Here is a 16,279-nt window from a genome sequence, read left to right on the forward strand (position 1 = left end):
AAAAATATATATAAAAAAAAAGTTTTTTCCCTCAGTTTAGGGCGATACGTATTCTACATATTTTTTGGTAAAAAAAAAAAAAAAATCGCAATAAGCGTTTATCGGTTGGTTTGCGCAAAATTTATAGCGTTTACAAAATAGGGGCTAGTTTTATTGAATTTTTATAATTTTTTTTTTTTTTTACTACTAATGGCGGCGATCAGCGATTTTTTTTGTGACTGCGACATTATGGCGGACACTTCTGACAACTTTGACACATTTTTGGGACCATTGTCATTTTCACAGCAAAAAATGCATTTAAGATGCATTGTTTATTGTGGAAATGACAGTTGCAGTTTGGGAGTTAACCACAGGAGTTATGTTTCACCTAAATGTTTTCACAAGGACTTATGTTTCACCTAGTGTGTGTTTACAACTGTAGGGGGGTGTGGCTGTAGGAGTGACGTCATCGATTGTGTCTCCCTAATAAAGGGAATGACACGATCGATGCAGCCGCCACAGTGAAGCACGGGGAAGCCGTGTTTACACGTGGCTCTCCCCGTTCTTCAGCTCCGGGGACCGATCGCGGGACCCCAGCGGCGATCGGGTCCACGGTTCCCGGAGCTTCGGACCGGGTCGTGGGCGCACGACCCATGGCTGGGTACATGTACAGGACGTACCTGTACGTACATCTGGCCAGCCGTGCCATTTTGCTGACGTATATATGCAGGAGGCGGTCCTTAAGTGGTTAAGACTTATGCCAGGTACACACGAGCTGAAAGTGGTCGGTTCAGCAGGGAGCAGCCGACTTTGGGCCCGTGTGCAAAGCTCCCTGTTTGACAGAAGCTTGTCTCATGACCTGCTTCTGGTGAATGGGCACTGGAAAACTAGCGTCCAATCAGCTGACTGGTGGCGGCGGTCCTCCTGTCAGTACACAATTGCACAGCAGGGGAGATCGATGTACCAACAGCACTTGTGTTCATACAGCGATCTGTCAGGTTTTTTTTTTTTTACGCTCAGCCCATAGAATAAAATAAAAATTAATAGCATGTACAAGGCTTAAAACTGACCACTCGCCAAGTCGTTTTTTAAAAGAGTGTTTGTACGAACATTCAGGCTGGGTTCACAATATTGAAAATTGGATGCAGGTTCAACATTGAATTCGCATAGCAGGAGATTGTGACCAGCTCTCAATGGAGCCAGTTCACACTACTCCGGAGCAGCCCCGGTGCAAATTGCACAGGAGTCCTGTGCATATTTTGGTTCGTTTCAGGTCCTTATTCAGCCAAAAATTTGGGCTTAAATCAGATCTGAACCAGTGAATGTAGACGCACCACACCCCCTGCTGTGAGCAGCTCCGTGCTCTAGTGTGAAACCAGCCTCCTACAAAAAATTTGTAGTACATTACATATATAGTTTATAAGTACTTATAAAGTTTGCATTTAACATTGGACTTTGGACTGAATAGACTTTTCCCGAACAAAAATATTAATGTGTGCACCAATTTTATAGCATAAATTTTAACCACTTCCCGCCCGGTCAATAGACATTTGACGTCCGGGAAGTGGTTGAGTTATCCCGACAGTCTGACACCCTGCATCTCCGATCTCGGTAAAGAGGCTCTTACTACGTGATTAGTTGTGCCCAATCACAGTTGATCACGATGTAAACAGGAAGAGCCGTTGATCGGCTCTTCCTCACTCACGTCTGACAGACTCGAGTAGAGGAGAGCCGATCGGCAGCTCTCCTGACAGGGGGGGGGGGGGGTTTTACGCTGATTGTTTATCAGCGTAGCCCCCCCCCCCGCAGATGCCCACACTGGACCACCAGGGAAGGGGGCAACATGTGGATAGCCAGGTATGTACCCCATGGCCATCCACATGTTAAAAATCTTCGCAATAGATGCCAATCAGTGCCCACAAATGGGCACTGACTGGCAACATGGACACAACATAAAAGTGATGCCCAGCAATGCCACCATCAGCATCAGTGCCACCCCTCAGTGTCCATCGGTGCTGCATACCAGCGCCCGTAATTGACGAAAACTTACTTGAGTCAAAAATAAAAAAATTGCAGAGGTGATCAAATACCACCAAAAGAAAGCTCAATTTCTGTGAACAAAATGATAAAAACTTCATTTGGGTACAGTGTAGCATGACAGCGCAATTGTCATTCAAATTGCGACAGCGCTGAAAGCGGAAAATTGGCTTGGGCAGGAAGGTGCGTAAGTGCCTGGTATTGAAGTGGTTAAACATGTTTCCACACCTGATTCATCTCCAGAGTCATCTGAGTCAGCATTCTCTCTAATTTTGCCTTCTTCCTTCATCCTCTCCAGGTAGGCATCATGATGCTGATCATCATCTGAGTCTGCATAGTCATCATACGCCTGCTTCATGCCCTGGGGGAAGAAAAGTTAAACAAAGAGGTATGGAATGCTAGGCAACATGTAGTTCAATAACAGCACATCTACTGATAGAACAAAAAAAGAATAATTCATGAAAAAAAAAAAAAAAAAAAAAAAACAGCTACGTGTAAATGCAAGAAATCCTCAATTTCTGTGAATCCCTTGGTGGAAAGTAAAAAAAACAAACCAAAGTGGGCAAAAGAAGTATGATCACTTTCAAATGTGGACCTTTATTTTAACAGGTCAAATGTACCCCATTCCCCTTAGATCAAGCAGAAGCCTTTTTCTGTGACCTGAATCTCTCCCTGTGTTGTCAGGCGGTACAATGCTAGCATTACCGAGGCTGCCCAGCATGCACCTCCCAATCTCGCCCATGGACTCCTGGGATAGATGACAACAATCCCAGGAGCCGATGCAAAAGAGGAAATTATGTACCTTGCTTGCTCTTAGAGCATAAATGTTTACCAGGCTTTGTCTTGGTCCGGAAGGCCTGAGAAAAATGGAGAGGGTTTCCAAGACTTTGCCTTCTTTTTCAAGGGAAAAAGGGTACGCTTCCACCCAGTGAGTTGCTTAACTCTAGGGTTTCGCCTAAGAGGTGCTTTCCACCAAGCGCATACACAAGGTGTTTCTTGTATTAACAGTGTGTGTGGGCTAGGCGGCAGCTATCAGAGTATAGCCAGCTCTGTGACAAAGACAAGGAGATAGAAATGGGAAGCGCCACCTAAGTGTAGAGGTTAAAACAAGTTTACTATGCAAGGGTTAACAGGGCCGATTCTGGCACTCCTCTCCTACATGCAAAAATCATAATTATTTTGCTAGAAATTTACTCAGAACCCTCAAACACTATATATGTTTTTTTTTAGAAGACACAGTGGGGAATAAAATGGTGGTCATTGAGAGGAAAAAAAACAAAAACGTTTTCATGAATTAAAAAACAAACAGTAAAGTTAGCCCAATTTGTTGGAATAATGTGAAAGATTATGTTACGCTGAGTAAATAGATACCCAACATGTCGCGCTTTAAAATTGTGCACACTCATGGAATGGCGCCAAAGTTCAGTACTAAGGGCCAGATTCATGTACATCCGCAGCGGCGCAACGTATCGTCTTTACGTTACACCGCCGCAAGTTTTCCTCGTATGTGCTTGATTCACAAAGCACTTGAGTGTAAACTTGCGGTGGAGTAACGTAAAGACGTCCGGCGCAAGCCCGCCTAATTCAAATGGGGCGGGGACCATTTAAATTAGGCGCGCTCCCGCGCCGAACGTTCTGCGCATGCTCAGTTTGGAAATTTCCCGCCGTGCTTGGCGCCAAATTACGGCGCCCCGGCGTGTTTTTTGAACGGCGACGTGCGTAACGTATTCCCGGACGTCATAGAAAAAAAAAAAATTGAAATTCGACGCGGGAACGACGGACATACTTTAACATGGCTGGTCTAAAGTTAAGCAATGAAAAAGCAGGCTTAACTTTGCGATGGGAAAAAAACGACTTGCGACGACGTAACGCATGCGAGTACCTTCGTGGATCGCCGTAAAAGCCCATTTGCATACCCGACGCTGGAAAACGACGCAAACTCCACCCAGCGGCGGCCGAAGTATTGCAGCCTAAGATCCGAAGGCATACGAAGCCGTAAGCCTGTCGGATCTTAGCCAAATGCCGTCGTATCTTGTTTGTGAATCACAAATTAAGATACGACGCGGCAAATTTTAAAATATGCCGGCGTATTTCTTCTGTGAATCTGGCCCTTAATCTCCATAGGCGATTTTATTTACAGGTTACCAGTTTAGAGTTACCGATGAGGTAGTGCTGGCGCTCTAATGCACGTGGAGATACCTCACATGTGTTTTGAACGGTGTTCACATATGTGGGCGGGACTTGCATGTGTGTTAGCTTCTGAGTGCGAGCTACCAGGGACAGGGGTGTTTTAATTAGTAAAATATATATTTTACTTTAAAAAAAAAAAAAATTTTGATCACTTATATTCCTATTACAAGGAATGACAAACTTGCCTTGTAATAGGAATATATTGCGACAGGTACTCTTTATGGAGAGATGCAGGGTCATTAAGACCCCACATCTCTCCTTCAGTCTAGAAAGCATGAGATCGTGAAGAAAAAATAAATAAAAAATTCACCGATCTCATGCCGACAGCCGCAGAAAACTGATATCTGAATAATGCCTGTAGCTGCAGGCATCATTCAGATATCCCCACTGAAAGTCCAGGATGTCATATGACGTCCTTGGGCGGGACGTGGTTAAGGTAGTGACAGGCTCTTTAGAACCAAGAGGGGAATGTCAGGCTTGCAGTGTCCTTTTGGATTCAGTGGTGATCTCAGGGAGGTTTGGGGGATGTTGGAGAGACCCTCCGAGTCCTGTGGCCACCAGGAAGCAACAACCAGCTAGAGAGGACGTCGCCGGGATAAAAGACGGCCAGGCTGAGCAGGCAAGAGATTGGCTACACGCTTGGAGAGCTCCAGCTCCTTCTGTAGTCCTGTTATTTAAAGTGCCTCTGATTAACCCCAAATAAAAGCTAGCTGTTCTAGTAGGTCTTTCCTGACATTTTCTTAGTCACATCCTACAGCAAAAGCCACAGTCCACAGAGAACTTCCAAAGCATCAGAGGGTTCTTAATGTTAAAAGGCATCAGTCAGGAGAATAGAAATAGAGCTTTCTTTTGGCGCGGTTTTATATTTTGTTATAAAATTTTGCAAACCAGTAATTTTTCTCCTTCATTGATGTACGCAGATGAGGCTGCACTGGTGGGCACCGATGAGTGACACAGAGGGGGCACCGATAGCTGGCAGTGATGGGCACTAGTAGGTTACACTGGCGCAGATGAGGCAGAATTGCCTCTTCCTCTTCTGGGACCAATGTCCCTTGAACATAAGCCGCCGATTGGCTTTTTTTTCTCCTCACGCTATCCAGTGGGGAGCGTGCAAAGGGGAGGACTTCTATTGACGGCCCCCCGGCTATTGAGGTCCGGCTGTTGCCATCATTCGGCTATAGCGCAGATCTCAAGTGGTTAAAGAATAATGTTAAGAACCTCAAAAATCACTATATCAAGCCTTTATCCAACATGCAGTGTCAACTCTTGTTTGTGACGCTTCAAGACAAACACGCACTAAGGACAGGGTAAGTTACTTCCACATGGAATGTATTATGGTGCTCATTATGCCTGTAGGACCAATTTCCACTGCTTTTTTTTTTTTTACTACCCGTAACATTTTCCTATGTATTAGGATGTTCTTTGGGAGGGCTCTGACTGAGCATCTATCTTGAAGCGTCACAAACAAGAGCTGACACTGCATGCTGGATAAAGGGGCTTGATATAGTGATAGATTTGTAGTGGATGGTGTAGTGCTACTAAAATCAATAACCGAGTCAAACATGAAATTTCAGTGCACTAGGAAGATTGTGAATTGATTCCATTTGAAAGTCCATATTGACAACAGGAATAAATCTTGAAAAATCCACTTATAAGGACACTGCCACCATCACCCAAACACAGTACCTTACCCTCAGGTAGATTAAAAACAAGCCTGGATGTCTTTCTATATCAGCTTCACAATGGCATGGGGATATGTATTGCAACTCCTCCACAGCTTTCAGTATCCTTAACAGACATATGTGCACACTTTGATAGAGGTAACCTTCACTCCTGGGCAAGGGCTTTTTTTCCAGCGGGAACACAGGGGAACGCAGTTCCGGCACCTCCTGGACTGACTGTTTGTAATGGCAATGGGTGCTGGGGTGTGCTGCAAGGTATTGATGCTCACTGGTGGGGATCTATTTTTGCAGGGGGGTCCATTGTTGATGGTGGGAGGACCCAATGTTGCTTGGGGGGGGGGGGGGGGGGTCAGTTATTGCGGAGAAAGATCTACGGTTGGGAGAGGGGTCTATTGTTGATGGCAGCCAGAGAGTCTATTAATGATGGCTGTGTGGAGATCTGTGGATGCTGCCTGTCTATTGTTGTTGGGGGGAAATTTTGTTGTGGTTGGTCCATTGTTGTTACTTAGTACCACAAAATGATACTTGGTTCTATATTGTCTAAAAAAGGCAGTACATGGAGGTGGGTAGGGGCAGAGAAAATGGGTGCCTTAGAAAGAGTGAGTTCTGCACCCATTGTCTGAGAAAAAAAGCCCTGCTTCTGGCGGTAACCAACGGCCTGTTCCCGGACTGCCTGTCAAGTCTTGGTCAGTATTTCCCGGTGTCTCTCTGGTAGATCGTGGTCTGGGGTCTCTCGTCACAGAAGCCGCTACAACACGCAGAAGCCTCCACAGACCGGCCGCTTCCCCGAGACTGACAGACTGTCAGAGTCTCAGGGGAAGCAGCCAGTCTGTGGAGGCTTCTGCATGTTGTAGCGTTTTCTGTGACGAGAGACCGACCGCGATTTACCGAAGAGACACTGATCGATATTTACCAGAGAGCCCCAGGAACAGGCCACTGGTTACCGCCAGGAGACAAGGATACCTCCAACAAAGTGTGCAAAAACATCTGTTGATAAGGGTAAAGAATGTTGCAGAGGAGTTGCAATACCCATCCCCATTCCGTTGTGGAGTTGATATAGAAAGACATCTAGACTTGTTTTTATCCAAGGGAGCTGCCGTTTCTATCCCTATGCCGCTGAGGAGCTTGTTTCAACAATCTACTTGAGGGTAAGAGGCAGTGTGTTTGGGTGATGGTGTCCTTACAAGTGGATTTTTAAAGATTTATTCCTGTTGTCAATATGGACTTTTAAAACGGAATTGATTCACAATCTACCTAGTGCACTGAAAGTTCATATTTGATCGTTATTGATTTTAGTAGTGCTACACCATACACTACATATCTTATTGTGCCATCCTTTCATATTGTGTCAGCTGCTTTTATAGCGGCAGAATGGCACTGTACCTGCAAGTCCTTTAAAAATTGCGTGATTGCGGGCATACGCTGCGAGCACCGTGAGTGTGACCGCGGATCCCGTGGACTCTATGTCCACCAGGTGCCCGCCATCATGTTACAGAGCTGCAGAACAGGGGGATGCCTGTGTAAACAAGGCATTTCCCTGTTCTGCCTTGTGAAAGGACAGTGATTTACTGCTCCGTGTCATCAGGAGCAGTGATCACTGTCGTGTCACTGGTAGCCCATCAGTCCCTCAGTTAGAATCACTCCCTAGGACACACTTAACCCCTTCCTCGCCCCCTAGTGGTTAACCCCTTCCCTGCCAGTGTCATTTACACAGTAATCGGTGCATTTTTATAGCACAGATCACTGTATAAATGACAATGGTCACAAAAAAGCGTCAAAAGTGTCCGATGTGTCCACCATAATGTCGCAGTCACAAGATAAAAAAGAAAAAAATGCTAGATTCTATCCCCTATTTTGTAGATGCTATAACTTTTGCGCAAACCAATCAATATATACTTATTGCGATTTTTAACAAAAATATGTAGAAGAATACATATCGGCTTAAACTGTGGAAAACACTTTATACATTTTTGGGAGATTATAGCAAAAAGTTAAAAATATTGCTTTTCTTCCCCAAAATGGTCACGCTTTGTTTATAGCACAAAAAATAAAAACCGCAGAGGTGATCAAATACCACCAAAAGAAAGCTCTATTTGTGGGAAAAAAAGAAAGGACTTCAATTTTGTTTGGGTGCAACGTCGCACGACTGCGCAATTGTCAGTTAAAGCAACGCAGTGCCAAATCGCAAAAAGCAGAGTTCGTTTCTTACCGGTAACTGTTTCCAGTAGTCTTCCAAGGCAGCCCTTGAGAGATGGAGCTCCGCCTCACAATTAGGAAACATGTTGCCCAATTTTTCCTCCCTTTGAGAGGCGGTCCCTCAGGTCCCTGGTCATTCATACCCAAGAACCGAAGGCCGTAATCTAGGGTGGGACAACGACTTGGAGGACTTTCCTACCAAAAGCCTGGTCCTGGCTGGAATTCAGATCCAGTCTGTAATGCTGAACAAAGGTCGAGAATCTTGACCAGGTTGCAGCCCTGCACATTTGTTCTGGCGTGGCTCCTGCCCTTTCTGCCCACGAGGCTGCTGAAGCCCTTGTAGAATGAGCTTTAAGTTCTTTTGGTGGCGTTTTCTCCATAACACTAACATTCCAGAATAGCTGCCTTGATTCCATCTGGCAATTGTCTTTTTGGACGCTTGTTTGCCCTTCAGTTGGCCGTCATACAAAAAAAATAAAGCATCTGATGTTCTGAATTCATTAGTGACTTCTAAATATTGAAGTAGACACCTCCTGACATCCAGAAAATTTAATTCTTGCTCTTTGCTGTTTTTAGTGAACTGCAAAATGAAGGTAAAACTATATCCTGGGATTTATGAAAAGTGGACGTCACTTTTGGAGTAAATCCCGGATCTGTTTGAAGGACTATTCAATCGTCAAAGATCTTCAAAAAAGGTTCTCCAACACATAAAGCCTGTATTTCTCCTATCCTACTTGCCGTTGTGATGGCTACGAGAAAAACTGTTTTTAGAGTCAATCTTAAAGATGTCTCTTGCAGTGGTTCGAAGGGAGGTTTGATGATCCCCCTGAGCACCACTGATCAATCCCATGTGGGACATTTGTGTCTAGGGCTTTTTTGCCAATGCCCTGCAAAAACGAGAGACCAACAGGTCCTCTTGTAGTGTCCTTTCCAGATACACCGACCGTGCTGCAATCTGAACTTTCAGTGTGAACAGAAGAAAGACTGCGCCAACATAAAATGTGAACAACCAAGTTTCATTGAAAACTTCAGATATATGACGAAACGCGTCTGGGACGGCGTGCAGTGACGTCACCGCGTTCTACGTTAGGAGGAAGGGCTCCTGTTATGCCGGCATCTGTTTTTACCTGCCTGATTTACACTGTTTGCAAGTAGGTTTTACACTTTTAGTAAACCCGAGTTTGTACGTTATTGCGCTATGATCTGGTCTCCTTTATTACATATGGTTTGTGGAATCGCTGCTTGATACGGCTCCGGTATCTTCCTAAACTGAGGATTTTAAACCCTGTGCGGTGGCTTCATTTACCTGGGTTCATCTTGCCATGGATTTCCTATATTGCTGATACTTATCTGCCATTTGGTAAGCTGCCGTTCATGTGGTGGTGGTTCACACAGTCAACAAAGTGCACTAGGGTGTTGTCCGTCCTGATTCATATATCTGAGGCATATTCAAAATTGGATTTTTTTTTTTATATATGGACTTGTTGTTCACAATTTATGTTGGCGCAGTCTTTCTTCTGTTCGCATTTGTGTTATTACATGTGACTGCAGCCTTCTAAGGTTCATTTTCTTACATAATAATTTTTTGGGTTAGCACAATTTTTTCTTTTATATTGAACTTTCAGTGTACTGAGCGCTAGCCCTTTATCAGTGCCTTGCTGTAAAAACTCAAGGATAGTCGGTGTATCCATTTTCAGTCTTTGATTTTCTATGCACCAACAGATTTTTTTTGTAAATGGCTCTGGTATTTGGCTTCCTGGCGCTCAGAAGCGTTGACAGCACCTTTTCTGAGAATCCTTTTGATCTCAAGAGGTCCTCCTCAATAACCAGGCTGCCCATTTAAAATGTTCCTGTTTTAGGCCTGTCAGGGGACCCTGACACATCAGGTCTGCCCTGTGAGGTAGAAGCCACGGCTCTTCTGCCGAGAGACTGAGGAGTTGAGAGAACCAGGCTCTCTTGGGCCAGTATGGTGCGATTAGTATAAGTTTTGTCTGTTCCTGTAGAAACGTCTTTATCACCCGTGGAATCAGATTAACTGGAGGGAAGGCATAACCTATTTTGAAGTTCCAAGGATTCTGGAGAGCATCTATCCCAAGAGGTTGATATTGCTGGTTTACCGAGAAGAAACGCTTAACCTGAGCATTCTTCCGAGAGGCAAACAGATCTATGTTTGGGACTCTCCAGCAGGCTGTAATTTCCTTGAACACCTCCGGGTGTAACACCCATTCCTCTTGGGAGATGTCCTGGTGGCCGAGAATATCCGCTACTTGGTTGTCTTCTCCTTTTATATGGACTGCTCCTAGTGACAGCAGGTTCCCTTCTGCCCACCGGCATATCTGATTGGAGATGTGGCTCAGAGATGGGCTTCTTGTGCCCCCTTGCTTGTTCACATAAGCCACTGCTGTGGCGTTGTCTGAGAGTATCAGGATGTGGCGACTTCTCAGTTGGTTCTGAAAAAATTCTATGGTCTTGGCTATCGCCATAAACTCTTTAATTTGAGGATGCCTTAACCACTTAAAGGACCGCCGCACGACTATATACGTCGACAGAATGGCACGGCTGGGCACATGGACGTATATATACATCCTCTTTAAGAGCCCAGGCATGGGTCACGAGCGTGCCACCGGCGGCATGCTTGCGACCGGTCCGAAGCTTCGTAACGGCGCTCACGATCGGGTCACAGGAGCTGAAGAACAGGGAGAGGCGAGTGTAAACAAACCTTCCCTGTTCTTCTCTGGCAGTGTCAGTGATCGTCTATTTCCTGATATAGGGAACGACGATCAGTGATGTCACACATCCAGCCCCACCCCCCTGCAGTAAGAAACACACTTAAGGTCACACTTAAACCCCCCTAGTGGTTAACCCTTTCACTGACATTTTCACAGCACTTTTTGCTGTGAAAATGACAATAGTCCTAAAAATTTGTCTAAAGTGTCCGCCATAATGTTGCAGTCACGAAAAAAATGGCTGAAGCGCCATTAGTAGTAAAAAAATGTTTTTATAAAAATGCCATAAAACTATCCCCTATTTTGTAAATGCTATAAATTTTGCGAAAACCAAACAGTTATTGCAATTTTTTATTACCAAAAATAGGTAGAAGAATACGTATTGGCCTAAACTGAGAGATTTTTTTTTTATATATCTTTTTTTGGGGATATTTATTATTGCAAAAATTAAAAAAAATTAATGCATTTTTTTTTTTAAATGGTCACTCTATTTTTGTTTATAGCTTAAAAAAAGAAAAAGAAAAAAAAAAAAAAAAACGCAGAGGTGATCAAATACCACCAAAAGAAAGCTCCATTTGTGGGGGGAAAAAAAAAAGGACGCCAACGAGTGAGCCCCCCACCCCGAACCCTACCAGGCAGCATGTTCTCAAAATGGTGGGGTGAGTGCTTTGGGGCAGGGGGGCGCCCTGGCTTTGTAACTTGTTAGTATTTTGAATTTAAATTTGTTGGGTGAGTGGCAGCCAGTGGAGGGATTGGCATAGAGGGGGAGTAGACGCTGAGCGGTTTGTAAGGTGGAGTCTGGCAGCAGTATTCATGATGGCGAAGAGAGGATAGTCTAAATAATAAAGGAGTTTCAGCAGTCAAGGTGAGATAACCAGGAGCTTTGTGGTTTCATTGGTTAGGAAGGGATGTAGTTTGGAGAGGTTACGGAGGTTGAGGGGGCAAGCTTTGGAAAGGTTAGTTCAGAGTCCAGGATAACACCTAGCACCCTGGCATGTGGGGATGGGTGGATGGTTGTGTCATTGCTCTTAACAAAGAAGTTAGGGGAAGAAGCACGTGGGGGAGGAATTATTATGAGCTTGGTTTTGGACAAGTCGAGTTTGAGGAAGTGGTGTGACATCCAGTTAGATAGGTCTGTTAGCAACGCGTGAGAAGACTGATGGAGTCACTTGAGGGGTGGAGACATGGGATTTGGGTGTCAGCATAGAAATTATATTAAAAGCCATGTGAGGCAATCAGTTGACCCAGGGAAGAGGAGTAGATTGAAAATAAGAGGTCCAAAAACAGACCCTGACAGAGAAGGGAAGAGGAGAGGAGGAAGTAAAATTTGAAGTGACACTGAAGGTTGGGATAGGTAGGATGAGAGCCACTGAAGGGAGCAGTCATGGAGAGCAAGAGCAAGGGAGTAAAGTTTTTTGAGGAGGGGGTGGTCAATCGTATCAAAGGCAGCTGAAAGGTCCAGAAGTCGGAGTACAGAATAGTGTGTGTTGATTTTAGCAGTTAGTAAGTCATTTGTTATTTTTAGAAGAGCAGTTTGTGGAGTGTTGAGGGCGAAATCCAGACTGAAGGATCAAGGAGGTTATTCTTTAACCACTTAAGACCCGGACCATTATGCAGGTTAAGGACCTTGCCCCTTTTTGCGATTCGGCACTGCGTCGCTTTAACTGACAATTGCGCGGTCGTGCTACGTGGCTCCCAAACAAAATTGGTGTCTTATTGAAAACAAAAATAGAGCTTTCTTTTGGTGGTATTTGATCACCTTTGTGGTTTTTATTTTTTGCACTATAAACAAAAATGGTGACAATTTAAAAAAAAAAAAATTCTATATCCCCAAAAAAGATATAAAAAACATTTTTTTTCCTCAGTTTAGGCCGATACCTATTTTTAGTAAAAAGAAGAAAGAAAAAAAATCACAATAAGCGTTTTTCGATTGGTTTGCGCAAAATTTATAGCCTTTACAAAATATGGGATAGTTATGTCATTTTTATTATTTTTTTTTTTTCTTAGTAGTAATGGTGGCGATCAGCGTTTTTTTTTCATGACTGCGACATTATGGCGGACACATTTTTGGGACCATTGTCATTTTCACAGCGAAAAGTGCTATAAAAATGCACCGATTACTGTGAAAATGACAATGGCAGTGAAGGGGGTTAACCACTAGGGGGTGCTAAGGGGTTAAGTGTGCCCTAAGGGAGTAATTCTTACTGTAGGGGGGCGTGGCTGTAGGTGTGATGTCACTGATTGTCTGTTCCCTATATCAGGGAACAGACGATCAGTGTCACTGCCACACACCTCTCCCCGTTCTTCAGCTCCTGTGACCGATCGCGGGACACCTGCGGCGATCGGGTCCACGGGTCCCGGAGCTTCGGACCAGGTCGCGAGCGAGGCGGCGCGCTCGCGACCCCACGGCTGGGCTCTTAAAGGCAACGTACAGGTACGTGCCTGTGCCCAGCCGTGCCCTTCTGCCGACGGATATCGGCGTGAAGGGGTCCTTAACTGGTTAAGAGGAGGTCACTCGGTTGTAGACCAGGCGTTCAAGGAGTTTAGAGGAAAAGGGGAGCAAAGAAATGGCCATGACTAAGCACTGACGCCAGTGCGAAACGTTGCCCATACTGATTTTTGTGGGCTTGCAGTGACTGTATGCACAGTTGAAAATAAAGACATCTCTTTTAAAGAAAATTTTGGAGTGCGGCTGTCCAGCTTTTGTTCTTTTGTTTTTTGCCAAGGAAATGGGATGTAGATTGTTGAGATCTGTCTGTGCTGGTGGGGGAAACATGCAATTTTTTTCCGGCAACCCACAGTTACAGGAGAGAAATTCACACTGTTTATGGCCTAACAGCTTTATTAGAAAAAAAAAAAAAAAAAGCATTGGGATTACAAGTGACTGGGAGCCATGAAATAAACAGCATTCCAATTACGCAGTTTCCAGAGCCATGAAAGAAATAACACTGTTTTGGATACAGTATACAATGCATTTTGACAGCTTGCAATGAACAAGAGAACATAGGACTGAACTGGCTGTTTGTAGATGCAGCTCATATTTTCAAAAACTGTCCACTGTGTGACCCATTGCTAAACATTTTTTTTTTCCCACTGCCAACTGTTAGATTACATCATCTGCCAGCTGCAAAGCCAACAGCATGACCTCATTGATTTTCAGGTAACACAAGAACACATAGGTACCACTGTCAGAAACACACCTCTTGCTGGGGTGTTAACTATTTAGAGTCTCCATTAGTTTCATTTTTGGGACTTTAACATGGATTTTTTTTTTATTTGTACATTCAAAAAAGGTGGGATTTCTATAAGAATCCACATAACACAAAATCGACACACACAAGTGCAGATGCAATACAAAGCCCTGACCAAGCCCATTGGGAATAGAAGCCTCATATTATAATTGCAGGAAGACACAAATACATTAGACAAAAATGTATATGTGAATCACAAAACTAAGTACAAATTCTTAACCACTCGAACAGCTCCATAACAATTACAGCACTATACCCATATTAATATTCTCAAGTTTAGAGGTATATCAGTTGTAAAATGCAGTGTTATGCATTCTAATATTTATTGCTTTGTGAAAGCATGTGGTGGTTCCAGGCAAAATCCCTAGCTAAACCAAGTTAATGAAAATTTAAAGATCCATTAAGAGCAAGTAGACTGTATCCCTGTTAACTTATTTTAAAAGCCTAGCACAAAATAAGCATGTTCTAATCCCAAAGCACAGTCTCATTTGGGAACAGAGAAATTCTCTGGAGAACTTCCGACAGGGTCACTTGAGAAATCCGTAGAAGTATATGCAAAATGCACTACAGGAACAGGAAAAGCCCAGCTCACAGTATCAGTGGTCCCCTACCTACAAATGGAGGGAGACAACAGGAAGTGAGAGGAAATCTAACCCTAGGAAGGGTAATGCTCTACTGTAAGCATTAATATGGGGGGGGGGGGGAGAAGGTGTATCCATTGATCCTTGTTTCCCTAATAACACAACATTTTCTAAATCCAATTGTCATTGGGACAGAAAGTGAGATAAAATCTTCTAATCAGGGGCACAGACAGCAAAACAAATGTTACAGGGGTGATACCCCTTCCCTATGCTTTCCAAAAAACTTAAATAGTTTTTTTTGGCTGGAGCTACACTTAAAGCAGTTGAATACACTTTTTTTTTTAAACACCTGTAAGGCAAAAAAAAAAGGCATAATGAGCTAATATGCACCGCATACAGGCATCAGTCTATAACACAGGGTCTATGAATATTCAGCCTGCGCCCTGTACTGTATGATTAAGATAGCGAATGTAAAAGTTAAATTAAATATGGAATTCTATTGTAATGAGATTTTTAAAAAGATTTTTAGTAGCACTTGTATGCTTCACAATACTGGGGATTGTGACAAAGTATGCAGTGCTGACACCCGAGTTCATAACTTTGCCATTAGAACTGTTTCTGCCAATGATGTCCGAGGTGATAGGCTTTGCCCGTGTCTGTTCACTGCCCGGGGGACCTGGTTTGGGCGGATCTATCATCCAGGCCCGGATTGGCCAATCGGGAGAACCGGGACACCTCCCGGTGGGCTGGTCGGGCTGCGGGCCGCTACCATTTTGTTCAGGAGGGGGGCGCAATCAGCCGTGGCCGCTAAACCATTTTAATCAGTGTGTCAGACAGCGCACTGAGCGCAGTGACACTTTAAAAACTGTCTGCCCGCCGATTCCGACTCACTGGCTCCCGAGTGCGCTCCTTTCCTCCTGTGCGTTTCCTCGCCCCCCCCCCATGGAGGATTGACTTGGGTTATTCCACTGGCGTGCGCGGCGTGACGTCACGCCGGCGGCCGGAGGCGAGGTGAGAGAGGGAGGACTCGCGCAGGGAGCTGTGCCTGTGAGTGTCGGCGCTTGCAGACTAGCGCTTGCAGCTGAGGCAGAGGGAGGGGTGCAATCAGGGGGGACAGCCCAGGCTGCTTTGGCTTCTGTACGAGGCAATTTTCTAGGTCTGGAGTGGTGGGCAGAGGCAGAGAGAAGACTGGGTGCCTCGATCTCCAGCAATTAAAAAAAAAAAAAAACTGTCCTAAGATTAGAGGACTCTTTGTTCATTTTCGGGCGGCGCAGTGATCTTGACAGTCACGCACGGCTATATCAATCCGCCATCCCTGTGCTTTCTAGCGGCTCACAGCTGACACTTGTTTAACACAGGAGCTCGGTCCTGTGTTTTCAAGCAGAGTGACAGCAAGGCGCTCCCAGCAGCTCACAGTCCAATAGAGGAGGGGGCGAGCAGTGGGGGAGGTACCTCACATCGCTTCCTCGTGTTTGAAAGTGCAGTCTGCAAATGACCGACTTCGGCAGGCAGGACAGGTGGGGGTGATCTGACATGCAGGAACATACTGCATGTACTCTGCTCTCTTCTCCTCTCTAGTTTGCACAGCTGCATTCTGACTTGTGTGCGGTGTTTCAACTAGTAGTGTAGTGCACAAT

The 16,279-nt window shown here is 44.7% G+C and overlaps 1 protein-coding gene across 2 annotated transcripts in view; it reads right to left on the reverse strand.

Annotated features, from left to right (window-relative positions):
* SSRP1 (structure specific recognition protein 1) overlaps nt 1–16,279 on the reverse strand; it is a 248,430-nt gene that overhangs the window by 23,788 nt on the left and 208,363 nt on the right. For both annotated transcript variants that reach the window (XM_040320882.1, XM_040320881.1), the window contains one exon: nt 2,245–2,377. In XM_040320882.1, coding sequence (XP_040176816.1) covers nt 2,245–2,377 — 133 coding nt within the window. The remainder of the gene's footprint in view (nt 1–2,244; nt 2,378–16,279) is intronic.

This window comes from Rana temporaria, chromosome 8 (assembly GCF_905171775.1).
Source record: "Rana temporaria chromosome 8, aRanTem1.1, whole genome shotgun sequence".
In the NCBI taxonomy this organism is placed as follows: domain Eukaryota; kingdom Metazoa; phylum Chordata; class Amphibia; order Anura; family Ranidae; genus Rana; species Rana temporaria.